Genomic DNA, 16,539 nt, shown 5'->3' with positions numbered 1-16,539 from the left:
CAACCGGCGACTAGCTGCGCTGTGCGCCCGGCCCGGCGCCGGAGCTACGGGAGGTGCCCAGTCCGCCCCACCGCTGCCGTCTCCGAGGACGGAGGCGTACGGCCGCAATGTGAGAGAAACGGGGGGCCGCGGCGGAGCCCGCCCCCGGGGCGGCGGGGCCAGATCCGCTGGCCGCCGCGCCGCGCTGCAGGCTTTCCCGGTCCGCGCAGGCGGCGGCGGCGGCGGGCGGGCAGCAACAAGCCGACGCCGGCTGCCCGTCCGCGGCCCCACCATGGAAGCCGTGCGGGGGGCGCGGCTGAGCCTGACTCCAGCGCAGGTAGGGAGGCGCCAGGCCGGGGCACGGGGAAGGCTACCCGGCTGAGGAAGGGGCTGGTCCCGGCACACCCTCGATCCCACAGGGAGGGTGTCGGGCGGCGCTGCACGGCCCCGCCGGAAAGTTTGGGCGGGCGGTACGGTGCCTCGGCTTTCCCGCGGCGGGCGGAGCGCACTGCCCCGCGGTGCCGCCGCTGTTGCGGGCCGGGGAAGCGGGCGGGAGGAGAGAGAGGCTTTTAAATGGCTTTGAGGAGCGGTGCCTCGGAGGTGGGCCGTGTGAGAGGCTGGAGCTCCTTCGCTTATGGTAGCCGGAGCAGTGTACGTATTTTGGTTTGCCGTTTGGTTGGTTGGTTTGTTGTTTGGTTTTTGGGGTTGCTTTTTATTTGTTTGTTTGGGGGTTTTTGGGTGGTGGTGTTCTTGTTTTGCTTTGGTTGTGTTTTGGTTTTTTTTGTGGTTTTTTTTAACCGATTTGGTGTGCCGCGTCTTAAGGACGGGAGCCGGGGATGTTGAACTCCTGAAGGATGTGGGTTAAATGACCCGCTGCAGCGGAAACTCTTAACGGTTCTGCTTTGCCTTTAAAACACGGGAGAAAGGCGGTGCGTGCTTGAGGTAGTTCGGAAGAGAAGTAGTTTGCCTCTGCTCGCTTTTACGTGCCTGTTTTTAGGTGCCTTTAACAGAAATGTGCTCACCAGTAGGTATTTTTCAGAGAAAAGAAAAAAACCCCCACACCTCAAAACAACAAGCACACACACACACAAAATCCCAAACAATTAAAGAGCCCCAACGACATATTAAATGAGAGGTTATTGAAAATAAAAGGTAGATGAAAATCAACGTGCATGCAGTCAGTGATTAGGACTCAATTGGGTGATGTCTGTTCCAGACTCTGCTGTGTTTTGGGGAGCTCCATTTAATTGAGTGTGTGCCTGTCCTCTTCACACGTTGTCATTTGATAGGAAACATAACCCCCAAACCTTCTGTGTTTTTTGCATGCATCTGTCTTGCAAATCCCAACTCCCCAGAGTTCTGTGTGGTGCTGTCACAGAGCTGAAGACGCCCAGTCTGTGTCCAGAGCTCTGCTATTTATAAGACTTGGCAGAGCGGGGGAGAAGGAGGAGGGATGCAGTGCCAGGCTGTTGTTTGCCTTTTGCATAAACTACCGAGGCAGGTTGCATATTGTTTGAGATGTTGCATCAGTGGAAGCAAGGGGTGGGGGTAGGGGGGAAGAAGTGCAGAAGCTGAAGTGTTCCTAATGCTTCTTTTCTTAGGAGACTGTGGATCTGTGAATGCAGTGTCCCCTGTGGGATGCAGTAGGGGATGCCCAGCTCTACTGCAATGGCAATTGGAGCTCTCTCTAGTTATCTTCTCGTAACCTGCTGCCTCATGGTTGCCCTCTGTAGTTCCACCATACCTGTGCAAAAACTGGCCAAGGCTCAAGACAAACAGGAGATAAAGGCAAGCCAGGAAAAGAGGGATCACACATCTACAAGGGACAGCCAGACAGGCCCAGGAAAAATGAATGAGATCGGCAGAAGTGGGAGGGAAGAGGGTAGCAGGGACTGGAAGAGCAAAGGAAACAGGAACTACTCGAACAAGGAGTCTTGGACTAAGCAAAAGCAGGCTTGGAACAGTCAGGGGACAAGCAGTAAATTTGGGAGCATTCAAGTGCAAGAGCAAAGGGATGCCACTCCCGAGGAACCTCAGGTGGCTGAAGATTCTCTCCCAGAAGCTGTTGCGAGTGTCACTCCTGAGCCGCCGGAGGAGTACGCCTATCCAGATTATCGTGGGAAAGGCTGCGTGGACGAGAGTGGCTTTGTATATGCCATCGGGGAGAAGTTTGCACCAGGCCCTTCTGCCTGCCCCTGCCTCTGCACAGAGGAGGGCCCGCTGTGCATACAACCCGAGTGCCCTAGGCTCCACCCTCGATGCATCCATGTGGACACCACGCAGTGCTGCCCACAGTGCAAGGAGAGGAAGAACTACTGCGAGTTTCGAGGGAAAACCTACCAGACCCTAGAGGAGTTCATGGTAAGGGCTGAAGCCAAAAGTAATTTTGTGGGTTCTTGTCGTGTTTCAAGTGGCACTGTATTCTTGGGGTGCTTTCTCAGTGGGCATTGTGGCCTCTCGATCCTGTTTTAATTTCTGTGTTAATACTAATTCTGCAGTGCTGTAAAATATTCCCCTTAAATATGACCTTTCTTGCTCTCTGATACTATAACATATTTAAATGAGAGGGTTGACCGTTATTAATTCCTTTGGTATTTACAGTATAACATGCTACTGGAAAAGATGCTACTCAGTGGTGATGTAAGGTTTATGAAAATGTTCAGCAATACATTTCCTTATTTAACTGTTAACTCTGAAATGTCCACTTTGCAGTGACTGAGCATGATTTTGTGGACTGAATTGTATTCCTCGTAATCAGTCTGTGATACTACCTTTTTTGTAACTGCCATTTATCTTTTGCTTTTAACTGCCAAGACTGCATTGCCAAGTCTGTGTAATGTTTGCTTTCTGAGAATTACTTTGGGCCTTCTTGTTAATAAAAGCATGGTTTGCAATCTATATTACAGTGATATCTAAACAGAGGACTTAAAAAGCTTTATGTTTAGGGAAGTCCTTCTAAACAAGGGCCTTTTAGCATCATTGTGCAAGGCCATTATCATTGGAAATGCAACTTATTACAGTTCACTGAAGAGTCTTGGAGTTGGGGGCAATTTCCTGACAGCAGGCTCAAAGCATTTACTTGCAAACGATTGTTAGATGCAGGGCTGATCCAAAACCCATTTCTGAACACACCAGAGATTTTTGAGCTGAATATGTTGAGGGTAGTACAAAATCAAGTTCAGGGTTCTGGAAGCTTGAGCCCCTCTCAGGATGTAGAAAAAAGAGGTATTAGTGAAGCCTGTAAATAAGTTTCCACTGCTGCTCTCTGATATTTACATATTCTTGGAAACAGCTTTGATTCATAGTATCTTTCCATTTTCTTCAACCTAATAAAATACATAAATAACTAAGCAGAATTCCTCTCTAGGGAATAAATCACAATCTCTTTTGGCATTAATGTGCAGAGCACTGGTAGATTTCAGAGTTTGGTGGAAAGCATCATATCATCCTTGCTTTTTACGTGTCACCTTCAAGGATTACATTCAGCTTTGGGGTGGCAGTTTTCTACTCTAAGAGGGAGAAGATATTTTTAACAGTGGCTAGTTGTTGTGTTATTTTCAGATCTGGATTGTGAGGTCCTTTCTTTTCCAGCAAAGTTAATTCTGAGAGAGCCAAAATAGTAGTGCTTCTGCACACATTCTCTGTAGGTCAGTTTTAAAAGCTCTTCACTCCTCATTCACATTCTTCCAGTGACTTGTATTTCTTTGACTTTTTATATAGTGGTGTCACAGTAATGGCTGTAAAGCAAGCCTAAAATATGTTGTTGTGTTAGATATGTAGTGAGAAAATAAAACCGTAGGGCTCCCTATTACATTGGAACATCGTTGGCAGCATTGGTAGAAAGGGAATGCTGAACAGTGACATTTACAGAAATGTTCTAAAAAGACTTTGTCATTCATCTTTCTTTTTAACCCCATTCGGCCTTCAGCCCTTGCATTGCTAAATTGTCTTAGCCGGCTTTGGAAGCACAAGTGAGATGGGACACCTGCTCAGGAAAACTGCCAACAGAATTAGACAGTGGAACTTTTTATTTTGCCATGTGGACCTTGGTTTTTCATTGAGCATTAGTGTTGGTGCCAATAGTGTGAGCACAAAACTGTAAATGCAGCTGTTTGCCCATGTCACTGCAATCACTGAAGATGTCTGTCAAGGTACAGATGTAGTTAGATTGCTGCATCTCAGTGGAAGCTATTACAAATCAAAGTAATTGGACATGGTTTCAAAGCACATTTTACAAGTTTAAAGTTGATGGTCTTGGAGAGACTACTAATATGCAATCTCTTGATTGAGGTCGGGAAGGGAGTTATAAATGGATAGTGATCTGATTTTTCTGTGTCTGCACCTGTAGTTTGTGGCAGAGTACCAGACATCACTAAAGGAATTAAAAAGTGTCCTCCTAACTTTTAAGTGGTATTATGTCCACACATGTTTATGTATAGATGTGTAAATATGCATGCAAGTTTGGGAGTTTGCATATATATAAAATTCCTATGTGGCTTGACATGGCAAAAAATTGCCCTAACAGGAGCCACTGCTAACTCAGAAGCTGAGTGTGCCAGGAAATGGGAGATATGATTCATTTCTTCTTTGATTCACAGTCTTTCCTGCAAGCTTTGCTGGGGTGTGTGTATGCATTTGTTTCTATTTTCAAAGAAGACGTGAATGTTGACACAAAACACAGCATAGGTGTGAGAGAAAGATGAGGTCCTCATAGAGCTCTTCAACACCAGTTTACTTTCCTGTGGGTTTGATGAGGCAGGATGGCAGAAGGATCACAGCATCCTTATGAGTGGAACAGGGAGCAAAAGCCTTAGTTGGTGAAATCCTGTGAGAATACAATTCTTCACTGGAGCTGGAGATTGCTGACTACATGGTCCTGTAGGGGATTTTCAATATTACAGTAATATTTGAAAGTGCAGGCTGACTTATAAATTCGTAACATTACAAGGACCATAAATTATCTTCAGAAGTGTGTAATGTCTGGGAAAGACCTAAATTTTTGAAGTCCTGCTTCGTGTGTCCTTTTTAGAAAAAAAACCAAACAACAACAACCTACCAAAACCTCTTATTTATTTGTGAGCAAGATACTTGGAAATATGGAAGTCAACAATTACAAATGAAATTTGCTACAACCTGATGATATATAAAACCCAACCAACAACCGTTTAGTCCAAAGATGAAGAGATGACATGTGGGTTTTCCCTGAGCGCATCAAGTGGTGTGTTGATCCCGGACCTGCTCATGTCAACAGGGAGAGTGGAAATACAACCGACAGACCAGCTCCGAGGAGGTGACCACTGCTGCGGGGCAGGCAAAGTGACCCAGACCCGTGGAGACAGTGGCTATTTATTGAGACGTGTGTGAAGTTCTGCTTTCCCACAGCCTGCCTTGTTAAACCCACTGATTTATTTTTACTTTCACAGGTGCCCTTCTCCCCAGTTGCCTTCCCATCCATTTCAAAGGTGCAACAATTTGTTATTTTTTACTCCCATCCTTTTCTCACACTGTTTGGAGGTATAACATCTCTTGTCACCTCCAGGGCCTCACAAACATGAAGGCCATCTAAACATTCCATTATTATTCTCTTTTTTGGGTTTCCACAGTTAATGTTGACATTAGTGCCATTATAGCAGCCACTGTGGTTCACTTATATCCCTGAAATGAGCTTTGTAGAAATATGGGTGGCTGCTTTAACTCTGCTTCCATTATTCATAGTGGTGGGCTGTGCAGATGACATTACTTATTAAAGATGTGCTGCATGTATTGAAATCCCATGATCTGTTATGCAGGAAAGGTATTAATGACTGCAATATCACATTACCAGTGTACTCCATTCATGAAAATTTTTGTCTTCAAGTGTATGTGCTGTATAGAATAGAAATGTGTTCTTCTAAATCACCATTATTAAAAATTAGATCAACTCTGTTTCTTATTCAGTAGTATTTTCATCACTTCATTAAATGGTTTCTTGTTCCAAGAATTTTAAGCTTCTGTCAAATTTGGAATTCTAGTAAACAACCTACTTAATTAGAATATGCTTAAATTTTACAGATGAGAGATGTTAGGCATAACATCTGTGTGCTGTCTTGTTTCCTGATTATCATCAGATACTCTAGTTTGCGCATTAGTTCTAGTATTGAAAGGCACAACTACAAAGCGGTGTCCTGGGAGAGGGAATGTCTGTTGTTGTTACTGGTCTCCTTGAGCTGCAATGATTGATTAATTTGTATCTTTTTCAAATCATGGCAAGAAATGTTAAAAGCAATTGAAAGCCATAGGCTTGCTGTGTTGAGCCCGATGCTTGGAATTGAGGTCTGGTAGCTTTGATAAAATAGGATTCCTTAAAAATAATTTTAAAAATAATCTATCCCCTTCAAAAAAACTTCTTTTCATAATTTAGTAAGAATTATTTTGGGATGTAACTCCAGAGGGAAAGGTACTTATTACTGACTTGCAGAGAGGTAGGAACTCAGGTTTGCTAACACTCAAAATGTCATATGTGTGGTTCAACTGGTTATCTAGAACACCTGACCCTCAATACTGAACACTAAATCAAAAACTTCTGTTGATACTCCAGCTCTGCAAGTGAACGTGGCACTTCGTAAACAATTACAGGGCAAAGTTCTTGTCTCAAAGCCTGCAATAAAAATCTTGAGTACTCAGCTGTCAGCGTCCTTGTAGTGTTTTATAAATGTGTAGTGTGGTGTTACCCTTTGTAGAGTGTAAAGCAAAGAAAAAACTGGTAGTAGCTAGCAAAGGAAGCCTAAAATAAACAATAGTAGTAAAATAAGAAAGCAACACAGCATAAGACTCTATTTAGGCTTTCTAAGCAGAGGGGAGAACATGAAAGATATGTGAGTGCATAAGCAAATAACAGACCTGGCAGGTGGGAAGAGAAGTAGCAAAGCATGAATGAGCATTTAGTTGGAGGTGATGCTGTGCAAGCATTGGCACGTTTGAACTTTGGAAGTGAGAAGGATGTGAAAGAGGCAAGCAAGCAAAGAATGGATTTGGCAAAAAAAAATGTGATGAACTGCCTAATAACTAAGGAAAAGAAACAGATGATCTGCAAGTTAGACATCTGGATGTTTCTTCACAGGTTTCTTTTTTTTTAATACATTTGAAGTTGCTCTACATTGGAGAAATGCAACACTTGACTGTTTGCATCATCTGGAAAATAGAATTGTCATGGATTGAGTTGAACCTGCTGCTGTGATTTATACCATGCTGCAGTCATGCCAGCTTCAAAAAATGAAAGTGCTAACTGGAGCAAAGTATTACGGGCTTGAAGTTAAAATTGCAACATGGGAGGCTTCCTGTTCCAGTTGCTGCTTCTGAGTTCTGGATTCTCACGTGTTGGCTCTTTTCTGCAGGCGTGGCGGTGGAACATGTGGGAGTTGGGCAGCACTGGTTTTGGCTTTCTGTTTTATGCTGTGTTTTTGCTGCCTCGGCAAATAGGCTAAGCTAAGGTAATCATGCATTGTATTATTAGATTAATTAGATTATTATCTAAGGTAATTCTGGGTTATGATACCTTCTGTTATTGTTTGCCCTACGAGGAGAGGCTGAGGGAGCTGGGGTTGCTTAGCCTGGAGAAGAGGAGACTGAGGGGTGACCTTATTACTCTCTACAACTACCTGAAAGGAGGTTGTAGACAGACGGATGTTGGTCTCTTCTCCCAGGCAGCCAGTACCAGAACAAGAGGACACAGTCTTAGGCTGCGCCAGGGGAGGTTCAGGCTAGATGTTAGGAAAAAGTTCTATACAGAAGGAGTGATTGCCCATTGGAATGGGCTGCCTGGGGAGGTGGTGGAGTCGCCATCACTGGAGGTTTTCAGGAGGAGACTTGATGGGGTGCTTGGTGCCGTGGGCTAGTTGTTTGGGTGGTGTTTGATTGGTTGATGGGTTGGACACGGTGATCTTGAAGGTCTCTTCCAACCTGGTTTATTCTATGTATTCTATATTAAACTCCTATCTCTTTATCTCAACCCTGAGTTTTGTGTGTTACCTTTCCCTGCACTTTCATGTTGGGGGAGCAGGCAGGTTAGCCCTTGCACCAAACCATTACAGAAATTCAAAAGGGTCCATAAAAAAAACAGCCTCGTCCTTAAGTAAACCAAGAATCTGTACAGATTATAGATTTAGAGGATTACCAATAATAACATTCAACTCTGTTTTCGTTCTGCACTCTGAGAACAGATGCCAGTGTGGTTTTCTGGAGTAGAGCACTGAGATTTACAGTATATCTTCTATTATTCTTCAGCACACTTGCTTCCATCTACCTCCAGTTCTTTGTATGGTATGAGAACAGCGTTGATGCTATGTGCAGTGCCTGATCAGGAATGCTGAAGAGGACAGATGGAATTGTTCACGTGGCAAATGCAGACATTTCAAAGTCCATTTTTTCCTGAATAGGAATTAATTTAAGTGAAGTAGGTCATTCAAGCAATCTTATGGTATGCCTGTTCTGTAGAGTTCTTCAAAACCAGTAACATTTCTCTAGGTAAAAAGGATAACCTGTATTTTGCTTCACTCCTTTCTTTGAATTGCTGTTTCTTTTCAGAAATTTTCAAGTATTACAAGAATAGTCCAAATAAAATTCACCTGTGGGAAATACCTGAATGCAAAAGATTTTTTTTTTCTTGAATGCTCTTTGAAAATTATTCTTTTTCTTCCTTAAGTACCGTATTTTTTGCTAAATTAATTTTCTACCCTCTAATAGAATTAGGATGTATTTAATCTAAATTATGAACTTGATTTACTTGAAGTTCGTTAGAGATGTCATAGGAAAATTTTCGCTTTATTTGTGGTAAGAGTCTAAAGTATTCTTGCTTCCAAGATCCCTTTGGCTTTCCCATTTGGTGCACAGATTCCGAACAGGATCTGTGGGTTTCTTCTGCCATAGTTCTGTACTTTTGCAGGATCCCAGCATCATTCTCTGCATTATTGAGACCCCAAATAGCATTTATTTTAAAGTGGGTAGGAAAAAGAGGTGAAGGAAAGAATAATGTGGGTGTAAAAGTAGGCATTGCACACTTAAGGAGGCCATTAAATAAAAGAGTTAAGAGGTGACTGGTTTTGTGTTTCAGGTATCTCCATGTGAGAAGTGTCGCTGTGAAGCCAATGGTGAAGTGCTGTGCACTGTCTCAGCTTGTCCCCAGACTGAGTGTGTGGATCCAGTGTATGAGCCTGATCAGTGCTGTCCTATCTGCAAGAATGGTAAGTGATGGCCGGCAGAGCTAGAAGGGGGCTTCTGTTGGAGAGATCCGTATTACTCTGCTCTCAGTTTGAAAAATAATTCCAATACTTTTTTTTTTTTTTTTTTTGGCCACATGGAGATTGAAAGGAGTTGTGCATGATTGGTGTCTCTCTCACATGAGGAGTCGGATCTTCCCTTGACTGGGAGGGACTTGGTTCTGACCTACAGGGATTTTTGTTACCCTGGAGACAATTTGGGTGTTAATACGAGATATTCCTGTGGTTCTGGATACAAATATTGCATGAACTCATTATGGGTAAGTTTTACATAGCACCCAAAATGGAACTCAGGCTCTTCATGTTACACACCTTTCAACTTCAAGAGGAAAAGGTGCTCTTATTCTCTTCTTGTTTGTTGCCCTTTCAGAGATTCTTCTCTCTCTTTTTTTTTTCCCTTTCCTAAGGCAAATCAAATGTACCTTATTGAGTTCATTTAATTTTCATAACTAAATGAATTAAACTCCCAAGTTTAATTGAATATTTTTCATAACTAAATTAGACAGAAAGTATCTCTACTCGCAGCAATGGCTTACATTAGATCAAAGTCTTGGTCTATTTAGAGGAAAAGATTACATGACACACTTGCTCATCACTTATAAAGGAAAATGATAACTTATTAATAGAAATGAAAGCTGCGAAATCTCAAATGAAATTATACTTAAAAAGAAAAAAAGTAATTAAAAAATATTCAGATAATTTACAGCCATTTATTATTTCTCTAGAATAGGTAGATTCCATTACATTAGTCAAAACAAACTGATTAAAATTGTGGGAAAGTTAGGGGAGGAGAGGGCCTACAGCATATGCTTTCTACAAGTTCAACAGTAGATGATAGGGGACAATTGATTGCCTTGGAGGAGTTTCATTTGTATGGGTGTAAAAGTAGTTGCTTCACATACCTTAATTGGTTGTTACAATCCTGAAAGAATGTTTCTCTGCTGTACAGCTTGAGGGCACTCTGCTTTTGGAGATTAGGGCAGGCAAAATTGCCTGAAGAGGCAGTTCCTGAGAAAGACTGAATCAGGGGACTAGTGATGTGATAGCGTCTGGAGGATCCTTTAGCGCACACTTAAAGGGAAGAGCCTTCCTGATGTGCTCACGAACTGTGTGTGTGCACCACACTGCTGCAGCTCCCCAGCTTGTAGTGACTCTTACATGTTAAGTGTAAGGCTTAAGTGCACGTTAAGTCTGTGTAGTCTTTCCCACTGAATTTTTCTCAGCAGTGTTAACACTCTTTGGAACTGGACTTACTTTCCATTCGTGCATGTTCAACATAATGCACTGTAGTAGCCATCTCCTCATGGTGGGTTGACTTTGGATTGAGGTGGTACAGCAGTGCAGGTCTTGACTTACCTGAATCCCCCTAGGCATTTGCCAGAAATGGGGCCTTTTTAAAAAACTGTACACAAAACACACCTTAATTCTGAGCAGGCTGAATTACTTGGATCTGCCTGCAAGAAAAGAGTGGTCTTGTCCTCATCATTTGAATCCCCAATATTACTTGGATGTTCCTTGGATACAGCCACAAGCTGGCATCCCTGACCCAGTTTCAGACCAAGGTGACCAGAGCTGTTTCCAGTGAGCTATACTGTCACTTTCTCTGCATGTCAGAGAACCAAGAGTGGCTTTCCTTGTTAGCTTTCAGAAGAGGAAAAAAGCTGTTAACAATAACAACAAAACCAAAGATAGTTCAGAAGCAGCTCAGCTTTTCTGGTTCAGCAGCTTTGGTACAATATCAAAAAGAAATGTCTGAGGAATCCTCTTCATCTGGGATGTGCATTTAGGAAAAAAACCAAACAGGCCATTTTCTTTCAGAGCTTATTTTAAAGCATAGAACACATTCATTTTGCAAGGAACTTTAGTGAATTGCTGAATATTTTTAATTAGATTGGAGTAGAAACCTACTGAGCAGGAAAACCTAGCCTGCTTCGTCCCCTGGTTCTCAAGCCTACTGGAACAAATGTGCTGTGAATGTGAGTCAAGGAAACAGTCATCGCCTTGTGCTTCAGGGTGGATCATTTCAGCAATGACATCAACAAAATCATGTTAGTGATCCGAAAGAGCCTGGGTGATGTACAGGGAGCTCACCTGCATATTCTGAGTGGTGGGACAGGTGGAACCATGGAAAGCACACAAGCAAGGTGGCCACTATCATAACCTGCATCCCACCCTTGGTAGAGCAATAAAGAGTGAGGAGTGAAGTTTGGTTTCTCTACATTTACTAACACTTGTGTGTCAAAAATGCACACAATCCAACGCTGATTTCCCTGCCTTTCCTTTCACTTCATAAACACTTTCCCAACTTGCCTTGCCTGCTGATTACTGGCAGTGAACCAGCAAAGTGAGAGCTGAGAAAATACATCTGTCACTGGGAAGACCACATACAAATGCCTGATTAAGAATTATGGAGGAGATCCAATGAAAGCCTGTGATTATTAGAAATGAATTAATTCAGTCTCTTGACAGATAATGAAACATTATGTTATCCTTTTTGGGAAGGAGGGGTATAGTTGACTTTCCCAACCTGATTCCACAAAAGTGCTGGCAGCACTTTGGATAAGGGACAGATGCGTAGCTGCGTACGAGGCTTAATCAGCTGCATGCATGTATACATACAGATTTACTTTGAATGTAAGAAGCAATGAATGGAGTGTACTTGCAGAGGGAAAAACAGTCTTATGTGTATGATTCCATAATGTTCTACAACTGTCAAGAAGGAGTATAGATGCTTTCATAGCTGAGGATTTTATTTTCTTCTTTGTGGTCAGGGACAGGGAGTACTTTAAAAAAGTGTCTGCTCTGAAAAGTAGCCTCTAAAAGGTGACATCTCACTCAGATAAACTTGGGATGAGGGAAATTTGCTTTGTGTGTTTCAAGTCACTACAGCTAAGGAGTCTGGTTTTGGCTTATCTTATGAACACTGCAAGGAAGCAAGGTGGGAACAGAGGGGAGTGGAACAGAGGCATTCTTCTTGTGCAGGCTTCATGCTTTTGGTAACCAACAGCAGCAGTAACAAAAAAAAAGAACCCAAAATAATCTAGAATGTGAAATCCCATTTCAGAGTTGCATTAAGTATTAGGTGCTCAGTTCATATCTCCTCCTGGTTTAGAGTAGTAGCAACATGCTTACTTCTGTGGAAGCCCTCCCTGTTCACAGATATATCAATAAGCTCAGAATTGGGTGCAGACATTTTTACAGTTCCTGTGGAGTGAAGGGTAAAGATAATAGGCATAAAATTCCCTTCCCATTAGAAAAAGGCTGGGCACTTGTCACTGATTCATTTGGGGCAGTGGGAGTGAATGGAGGGTTAATAGAGAAAGTGAATTATCCTGTTAGATTAAATTACCTTGGTTGTCTCTTCCACTTCTGTCTCCAGTATTAAAGTCCTAATAGGCGTACGCGGCTGAATGCTGCTTTGCATGAAGCCTGCAGCCATGGAGCAGTCAATGGAGTTAAGGGTGGCCCTGCTTGTGCTGGTGTCTTTGTAGGACAATGAGGTTAAACCTGCAGCCCACATGGAGCCCAGAGGGGAAGGCATGGATACTCAACCAAAAAGCAAAAGGTCCCCAAAATATATTTATTTCATTATATAGCTGAAAGATTTCTGTAGACAAGATGAAATTGATCCTAGTGCCTTCCTAGCATTTGTCTGTCTGTGTGTCAGTGTTGTTTCTCTGTCTGCAGCAAAGAGAGCTGCGCTTCGCCTGTCCGTGAAGGCTCATAGCTGCACTGTTGAAAATACAAGTGCTGATGCCCAGGCGTCATGTTCTCAGGGCTGTAACACACACAGGAGATGCCACGTCTGTCCCCCTTGGATGTGCAATAGAGAGGCTTTATTCTGGATGCAGGTGCCTTAGGTGGGGTGACTCAGGACCTAATTTCATATTTGGGCTCATAGTTATGGTTTAATTACATGTGTCATGCGGCTGAAATGGTTGCCTCTAGGAAGGTCGAGGTCTAACATAATGCAGCCAGATAGTGTGAATGGTCATGGGTTTATATACCCATATGGTTGAGTCTGACTCACTGAAACTTGCTATGGTACCTTTATGTACAATTATGATGTTAATACATGAGGTTGAGAATGCTTCAGAATGGCAAGTAGGGCAAAAACCTGATAAAGGCTGGCAAAGCTGCCATCCCTTTTTGTGATTCACCATGGGACTATTAAAAATGTTGCTGGTCAAAAGGTACCATAGCCCATGTAAGCTGTTATCCCTCTAAATTCCAGGTGAATAGAAGGTATGTTGGGCTGAGGGACCTGTTAGGCTTTAACAAGGGAAAGGATGTTTATTTTGGGAGGATAAAGGGAGAGCTACAGCTTGGCAGCTCTCATGTGAGCTGGCTGTTTGTTCTTCCTGTCTTTGCACAAGCACCATGGCAAATCAGACCAGTAAAAGTTAATGTCCTTCTGCAGTGTGTTTAAATAAAATATGATATGCCCTCAACCATATATGCCTTGATCTCAGTGATGAAGAATGTGTCTTAATGCTGTCCAGATAGATGTCAAGGCAGGACTATCACAAACATCAGGAATTTACTTTCTGTGAAATTTAAATAAACAGTGCCTTTTATTGTCATCTCTTCCTCTTTCAATTTTAGTGTTAAATACCTGTTTCAGTCATGCTTTGGCAGCTAATTAATATGTAGCAAAGAAGACCCAGCAGTTTTAAAGCCTGAGAGTGATTCTTCAGTCTACATTAGGTAAGGAATTAAATTAGCTGTTGGGGTCATGGTGGTCTCTTCTAGATGTGAAATGTAGGAATCATAGAATGATTCTAAAGTCTAGTTTATAAGATTGAAACAGTATTTCATTTATTAAAAACAGGATTTACATGAAAAAATAATAACAAATTACTTCAAACTAATACCAGTTCCACCCATACTGTATGTGCCAATGTGATTTTTTCCTTCTGATGTGTTTAATTCAGGCATTTGAATGCCTGTGTATGCAGGGTAGTATTTGTTCCTTGTGCATACAGGAGTCACTTAGCAAAACCTTCTGCGTAAACTTCCAGTTTTAGTAGGTTGCATTTCATAAAACTATTTGTAGTATGGGAGAGTTAACCAGATAATACTAATGTTTCAGGAGAAAAAAAACACCATTTCATGAACAGCTGTATGTGATTAAAATTGCCTAGTCAATATGCAGGTAGATTGAAAAACTGTAGCAGATATTTTGCCAGCTATTTATTGAAAAAAAAAAGAAGCATCAGACTTGCTTCTTATAGGCCACATTGGGTATTTAAAGTGGTTGGCAGGTGAAGCAAGCAAACTATCTGCAGTAGTTTTATTGTTAGTTTCTGCTGCTGATGAAGTTGAGAGGAAGTTTAGTCTGTCTTTCTAATTCAAAGAATTTGTTTAATTCCATTCACTTCTTTGCTCACCTCTTTCATTTTCTCTCTCTACTCTGGGAAGAGCAGTGGCTGCACAAGCTACACATGCTTCCTGTGCAGACATCACAGAATTTTGTTCTTGTGCCATTTTTTTCTACTTAGATCAGAACCTGTTTAAATGTACATGGATTACTGCTGCAAATTGTGCTGATCAAAAGCTTGTGATAAAACCACACAGGCACTGTGTTTTCCAACTCACATACATGTGCATGCATGCACACAGGTATGAGATTCAGTGTTGACTTGGTATTTTCACGTTGATCTGGCTATGAATGTTAGATATTGCTATTTCCTTTAAGAATATTTACTGCACAAGTTACATTGACTTCCAGGGATAGTTTTTTCTTCCCTAATGATAGAAAATTATCAGAGGATGAGAAAGATATTGCTGAAGACATGGCAAAAATATCCTGTTGTACTGCGACAAACTGGTTACCAGATCAAATCTATGTATATAGTGTATATGTATTGCATATAAATAGTGTGTGTATACATTTTTATTCCTTTTTTTTTTCACCAAGAAGCCAAAGTGCTTTCAGCTGGGAGTTCTGCCGTCAAAAGGCAGCAGTAAGTGTCCATGAATGTGTAGCATCCTGCCATTATACTCAGACATGTAAGGACAATCAAAAATTACACTAGTATTCGGTATTTAAAGTAGTACTTCAGTGAAAGGATATGGAAGAACCTAATAAAATTTTAAAGCAGTGTATCCTCTAAGCTTTCCAGAACTTACTTTGCAATATTTTCTCATTACAGGCTGCCACAGTGAGCCTGAGGATCATTTCTTCGGCAGTCATTTTTTATTCCTCTTACCTGATACTGCAGGCTTAACTTATATATCAGAGATAGATTCTGCTGTATCAGTCACTTTGATGACAGCTGCTTTCAGGGGGGGGTCATGTTACTGGGGGTAGAAGCGAAAGTCAGTGATGATGTGCTAAACAATTGCTTAGTGGTGATGATCCAAGGTCCTCATAGTGGAGTCAGAACTTCAGTGTGTTGCAGCTCCTGGGTTTTTAAAAGGCGTTTTGCTTCAGCTCCAGGAGCAGAAAAATGAAAATGCTTTCTGTGCTGATAGAAAAAACAGAAACCCTGAAATCTTTGGATTTGAGTCTGGCAACTTGCATATATTGAAAGAAAACCAAAATAAAACAAAAATCCAAACTAAACCAGGAGAGAATAGAGGTCTAATGTACTGATGCTCACCCTGGAAGTTTCACATACCTGTTGTCCTGGGTAGTCCTGGATGCTGGCTTTGGTTCAGACAGGAAAACACCTTCATGCTAATATCCAACCAGAGTACTGGAGTAAAGAGTCTGCTATTGCTTGATTTGTCTTCCCTGGCAGATTCTCTTTTACTTAGAGATGCAATTGGGGATTTGCATGTTTTCTAGTGAATCAGCTGACCTGTGCTGCTCAAAATGAAGTCATCAGTTGCTTTGTGTTTTTGTTAGCTTGTTCTGTTTTTTAAGTTCTTCATATAAGAATTTTCTGAGTTTGCACTGCTGTTCTATTTATACAAATATGTGAAAATAGGTAAGATGCTTAAAAAATTTCAATCCTGGAGTTCATACTCCTCCTATGGCCCCAGCATTTATTCTTTGCTGTTAAAAGAAAGTTCAGAAAACTAACTTTAAGGGAGCTAAAGTTTTTCTTACATTCAGTCTTATTCTTTATGCTCTTCATTGGAGAAAGTATTACCAGTGTTAATTTTGCTCCCTCAGTCTTCTATTGGATATCTATTTTAATTTTGTATGTGTCAGTAATTGAAATTGTGACAAAGATTTGGGGGCCATGTACTATTCCAAGGTCTGAAGCACTTGTGTGCATCTCACTAAATGCTATATACTTGTAATATTTTCTGTCACTTGAACATTTTACTGTTTGGCTAAATCAGGAGCTTTCTG

General features: G+C 41.8%; 1 protein-coding gene across 6 annotated transcripts in view; it reads left to right on the top strand.

The window, feature by feature from the left end:
* The first annotated feature begins 209 nt into the window (after positions 1-209).
* The window catches only part of VWC2 (von Willebrand factor C domain containing 2), a 75,228-nt gene continuing 58,898 nt past the window's right edge, over positions 210-16,539 (top strand). Inside the window, exons 1-4 of one of the 6 annotated variants that reach the window (XM_054164109.1) lie at positions 471-630; positions 1,581-2,340; positions 9,068-9,197; positions 13,839-13,932. In XM_054164109.1, the coding sequence (XP_054020084.1) occupies positions 1,630-2,340; positions 9,068-9,197; positions 13,839-13,879 (882 nt within the window). In that variant the 5' untranslated portion in view covers positions 471-630; positions 1,581-1,629 and the 3' untranslated portion in view covers positions 13,880-13,932. Of the gene's footprint in view, positions 317-468; positions 631-1,580; positions 2,341-9,067; positions 9,198-13,838; positions 13,933-16,539 lie in introns of those variants that run through there. The other 5 variants (XM_054164106.1, XM_054164107.1, XM_054164108.1 and 2 more) reach the window with 5 other exon arrangements.

The sequence above is a fragment of the Dryobates pubescens genome, chromosome 9, assembly GCF_014839835.1.
Source record: "Dryobates pubescens isolate bDryPub1 chromosome 9, bDryPub1.pri, whole genome shotgun sequence".
Taxonomy (NCBI): Eukaryota; Metazoa; Chordata; class Aves; order Piciformes; family Picidae; genus Dryobates; species Dryobates pubescens.
This window is presented reverse-complemented; position numbering and strand designations above follow the sequence as displayed.